Genomic DNA, 5,314 nt, shown 5'->3' on the forward strand with positions numbered 1-5,314 from the left:
ATAATAAAGACTAGATAATATTATCCGCTTCAGTAGGTATAGTAATTGGTTTCTAACTCGCATCCTCTGTGGGAGTGCGGAGCGAGAGGAACTGTTGGTTTGGTCTGACGTCACGCGGGGAAAAGGGAACTTACCGACGGGGCACCGACATTTTTTTTTACCATCATTTTTATTACCGGTATTTTTACCGACATATTTATTACTGGCATTTTTTACCGACATATTTATGTATTACCGGCATAATTGGTAATTATTTTTCGACCCTGCGTTTTTTACCGACATATCTTTCTTCGTATTTTTTATATAATTTATATCGACATAATTGACCATTTATCGATTTTCCTTTCTCCGCTTTTCGACGCTTTCGCGGCCCTTCCCTCTCGCTGTTCACAACAGTTTGCGAGCGGGCCTTGCTACCCACCCGCTTTTCCCCTTTTCCGGCCAACCATCCGCGCGCTGTCCTCTAGAATATTCTCGAATATTCCAGAAAGTTCGAGACATTCTTTGAGGAGGGCAAGTCTTTTCAAGCAGAGTTTACCCTCCAAAACTGCGCAGCCCCCGATAAAAAAATTTATTTTTAAACATATACTATCGTATGCTTTCAAGCTGTCGCATACCTACGATATATTTACGTAGAAACTTTTTCAAATATTTGGTTAGGAAAAGAAACATTAATATATTTTTAAAAATGGAAGTAAAAGAAACATTAATATGTTTTTAAAAATGTTATTTCACTTATTTATATGAGGAGGACAAATCTTTTCAGATAGTAGTAGAGTTTACCCTCCGAAACTATGCAGCACCAATAAAAAATTTATCTTTAAACATACACTATAGTATGCTTTCGAGCTGTCGCATACCTATGATATACTTACGTAAATACTTTTTCAAAGATTTGGTTGGGAAAAGAAAGTAAACGAGACATTAATATATATATTTTTTTTTTATTTTATTTCACTTATTCATAGCTTCATACATAATATCTTTCAATGCGCAGCAACTCGCAATCAACGAGCGACTCACAGTCATAGTCAATGCTTTCACGTATTGCTTTTGTCGCATAATATATTTCGGTAACGTCCTTCTCTCGAAGGACATTCACAAAATTTCGGAATTTTATACTAACGAAATGCGTATTTTCAGACAGCCATACATACATATGATCGATGCAATGTTCCTAAGTAAATAATGTGTTCATAGTAGCAGGTTTCAGATATAAAGACTTATTAAATAAAGTAAGTTTTACAATTTTGGAATCACGCATCTTACAAAATTCCATTACCAAATCTTGAATCGACAGCGGAGAGAACGATGGTTTGTCAGCTTGCAGAAGTCGTTGGATGTCGAGACGTTTTTCCACCAGCTTCCCTTATAGAAATATCATACTAAGAATCATTGATAATTACTTATTATCCAGTATTTTTAATACTGAAAATAAGTAATTATCAATGATTCTTGGTATGATATTTCTATAAGGGTTTCTCAAAGTTTCAGTAGGTAATGTTAATTGATTACCGCAATTGTCACTGAGGATTATTTCCCCTGTAGACATAGGTCCTACGCTGATCCCAATCTCCAAATATTTGTACGACGTTGCAGTCAGAGCATATTTACGTCCCAAGATACGAGCAAAGGATGACGTGGTTGCGAAGTGCTATAAAAAATATAACAAAAGTTAAATGTTTGAAAAATAATTTAAACTGGGAAAAGTGCATAAAAATGTCCATTTGCATTGATACTTACTTTTCATATCTTTTCTTGCACGGTGGGATGTCACCATCATTATGTTGAACGAGCAAGTAGTAATTTGCATGTTTAGCATTCACTTCAGCACCGTATATTTTGATTTTTCTTTTTTTATTGTATTTAGTATATAACTATCACCGAACCTCGACTGTACAGAGCAACTGACGAAACCATAGTCTAAATCTTACTAATATAGACAAGTCCCCACCAACATTATTTATTCCCTCTCTTATTCGTCTTGTCTTCAGAATTATTAACACATGTATTGGTACATTTTCCGAAACTAGAAAATAAATCTATGACACAGCGTCGTAACCAATCAATTCAGCAATCATATGTCAATGAAGCAATGTCAGCCATGGTGCATTACAGCGCAAGAGAAAATGATGTGTATTGTAAAATATATAATATATATTTATACTTTTATTACAACTTTTAAAACGTTATACTTTAATAACGCTATGTATTTTATTTTTAATATAGCTTAAATATTTTTTTTTATCAAGCGCCGTCTAGTTTGGTTGCAGATAGCTGTCTAACACTGCCATACTAAGGATTTATCAACTTTGGAAAAAAGGGAATATACTTTTAGATAGGAAGAAGAACATATAAATATGAAGAGTGTTTCAGCAATGTATGTTTAGTCGAAGCAGCGATCGAAGACGAGCAAGTTTTCATGGAAGTGGAAGAAGATCATATTCTAATTGACGACGACAACTATTATAGTGATTGTAGTGATCAGTTTTCAAGTAAAAAAATAAAAATTCTAAAAAATTCTGAAATTAATAGTTTAAGTGGGTAAACGAGACAAAAAAATAGGAGACTCATTAAGAAGAATATCCATAGTACAGTTTGTACGCTACAGATCATTCAGTTTGCGAGGAATAAACGAACGCGGGGTGAAAGAAAATGTTAAAGTTCGCTTGTGCTACAGTCTTAAAGATTGGCCCTATGACTTAGTGCAGGGCACACCAATCAGATAGCGGAAGACTTACACCGGGTTATGATTGAGAATGTAAGTGAGGAAAACACTAAATTGATTGAGTCTATAATGCCTCCAGACATGACAGAGTGGGTGAACAATCGTAAAATTCCAATTTGCTATATAAAAGTTCCGGCAGGTGGTGGGAAGTTCACACATATAGTGCTGTTTCATGACATACATTTCTATCGTGAATTATGACATACTCGTATCCCAATTTTGGAGATAGAACGACACGATAAACACAAACTTTGTGGGTCTTACCAAGACAGTTTGACGTGGCCAAAATTAGATACGGTTGATCGGTGTGAGCAATATCAGTATGATATGTTTGATGTGGCGACTTTTTTCAACTTTAGTCGATTGCAAGAGTAGTACGAGCGACGCATTGTCGAGTTCATTTTGATCTCGATCGTTGGAGGAATTCCAGGAACTCGATAGCGGGTGGGCGCTATCGCGAATACGATCAACATGAACAAATACGTTGCACTCGTGTGTCACTTTGAGTTACCGCGTGAAATACAGCTGAAGCGAGCTGTGATTAATGTTAAATCTAACGACAATGCATGTTTCGCGTGGGCGATAGTCACCGCTCTACACCCAGGGGAAAGGTACACAGATCGCACATCATTGTATACTCACTACGCGAGCGTACTCAATCTTCAAGACATTGAGTTTCCCATGAAGATTAATCAAATAACAAGATTTGAACGATTAAACAATATATCCATCAATGTGTACAGTATCATGGGAAAAAAGAACGTCTACTATTGTTCCAATACGTCTCACCGATGGAAAGAGGGAAAAGCACGTCAACTTGCTACACATTTCGGACCCCTCGAGACCACAACGCGGAACATTTCGCATTTGGATCAAGAACTTATCCCGGCTCATGAGCTCGCAGTTGAGCAAGTATAAAGTCAGAAAATACATTTGCGATCGGTAAGTACATTTCATGAATTCATTGTATCAGAAGTATGCAATAAGATGATAGTAAGTGAAAATTGTAATGTTTGTAGGTGTCGGCACTATTTCCATTCCAACGAGAAGCTGGAGAGTCACATCACAGACTGCCAAAAATTGAACGACTGCGCCATCATTCTGCCGACTGAGGACAACAAGTGGCTAAGCTTCCGCAATTACAGCAGGAAGGAGCGAATCCCATTTGTAGTGTACTCTGATCTGAAGTGTACACTAGAGAAGACCGCAAAGAACGGGGAAGATCACAAATCGCACACGAATCAGCATCACAAGGTATTTAGCATAGCGTATTACTTGCGTTGCTCGTATGACGATTCGTTGTCATATTTTCGAATCCGTCGCGATACTGATTGCATTTCATGGGTCAAACAACTCGAAAAGTTAGCGCACGCGTAAAAGTAATTTTATCCACCAACGTCCCCATGGAAACTTGTCGAAAACACAGTAGGCGGCATTTCGTAACGCGACGCACTGTCACATGTGGGAGAAACCATTCGCGGTGGAGGATACGCGCGTACGCAATCATTGCCATTTCACTGGACGGTACAGAGGTTCCACGCACTCAACTTGTAACTTGAATTATAAAAATGTTTATTGTTAATGCAATAAGATTAAATATTTCATAATTTATCCGGTTACAATTCACTGTTTATAATAAAAGAAATAGCCATCGTCTGGGCGGCTATGAAAGCAAAGACAAAACTCGGCATGGGTTTGAAAACGAAGAGAAAGAAGACGAATAAAAAACGAATACTTCCGGTAGCGAAACGTGGTGGTGTTTTGCCAGTTTTATCGTTATTGAGAGTAGTCGGTTCGCTGGTTGGAGAAGCAGCGGGAGTTGCAAAGATTGTGAATGATAACAAGGCTGCTCAACGTCAACTGGAAGAATTAAAACGTTATCATCGTGCCATGGAAGATCACGTCACGAAAGGTCGAGGAGTCTATCTTGCTCCATACAAACGTGGAAAGGGTGTCTCGAAGAAAAAAAAAAACATCGATGAAACGATAAAAATGTCTATCGGTGCAACTACCAACGTTCAATTGGACTATTTGGCGAAGCGCTTGCGTATCCCATTTTTCCGAGGTATGTTTATGCGTAACGCACTCCCGATGTTACCGCGTATAAACGAAAGCGGTATCATAAATTTAGACGACGCTGAAGGATCTGGTACTCACTGGGTGGCGTGCGCAAAGAGAGGAAAACGCGCGATATATTTCGATAGTTTTGGTCATTTTTGACCGCCCAAAGAATTGATTCGATATCTTGAAAGAGATGTAGTGAAAATTGAGTACAATCGCGCACCCTATCAACGTTACGAAGAAAGTACTTGCGGACAACTGTGTTTACATTTTCTGCAAACTGTCGACGACGGCAAACCTATTTAAATTCCTGATGTTTCGTTGCGAGAGCTCTGTATTCGTTTGACAGTTCCCCGAATATGTTACTGACGTTTACGGGCAATAGTAGCACCCTTACGGCGAGCTACTTTCCTGATAGATTTGAGCGATAATGATTATGAACTTGGCTTGACCACCTTTGAATCTTATCATACGATACCAAATGTAAACGCATCGAACAATAAATTTTACTTTGGTGACGATGAC

At 38.1% G+C, this 5,314-nt stretch overlaps 1 protein-coding gene across 4 annotated transcripts in view; it reads left to right on the top strand.

The window, feature by feature from the left end:
- Nucleotides 1-3,242: 3,242 nt before the first annotated feature.
- Nucleotides 3,243-5,314, top strand: part of LOC116850005 — a 65,922-nt gene continuing 63,850 nt past the window's right edge. For 3 of the 4 annotated variants that reach the window (XR_004379237.1, XM_032827767.1, XM_032827768.1), the window contains exons 1-2: nt 3,264-3,670; nt 3,748-3,982. Coding sequence is in view for 3 of the 4 variants with exons in the window: in XM_032827767.1 (XP_032683658.1) it covers nt 3,462-3,670; nt 3,748-3,982 (444 nt within the window). In the remaining variant the exon portion in view is untranslated. Of the gene's footprint in view, nt 3,671-3,747; nt 3,983-5,314 lie in introns of all 4 variants that reach the window. The other variant, XM_032827769.1, reaches the window with a different exon arrangement.

This window comes from Odontomachus brunneus, unplaced genomic scaffold (genome assembly GCF_010583005.1).
Source record: "Odontomachus brunneus isolate Ranch 3 - 2012 unplaced genomic scaffold, Obru_v1 Obru_scaffold_130, whole genome shotgun sequence".
Classification (NCBI taxonomy): domain Eukaryota; kingdom Metazoa; phylum Arthropoda; class Insecta; order Hymenoptera; family Formicidae; genus Odontomachus; species Odontomachus brunneus.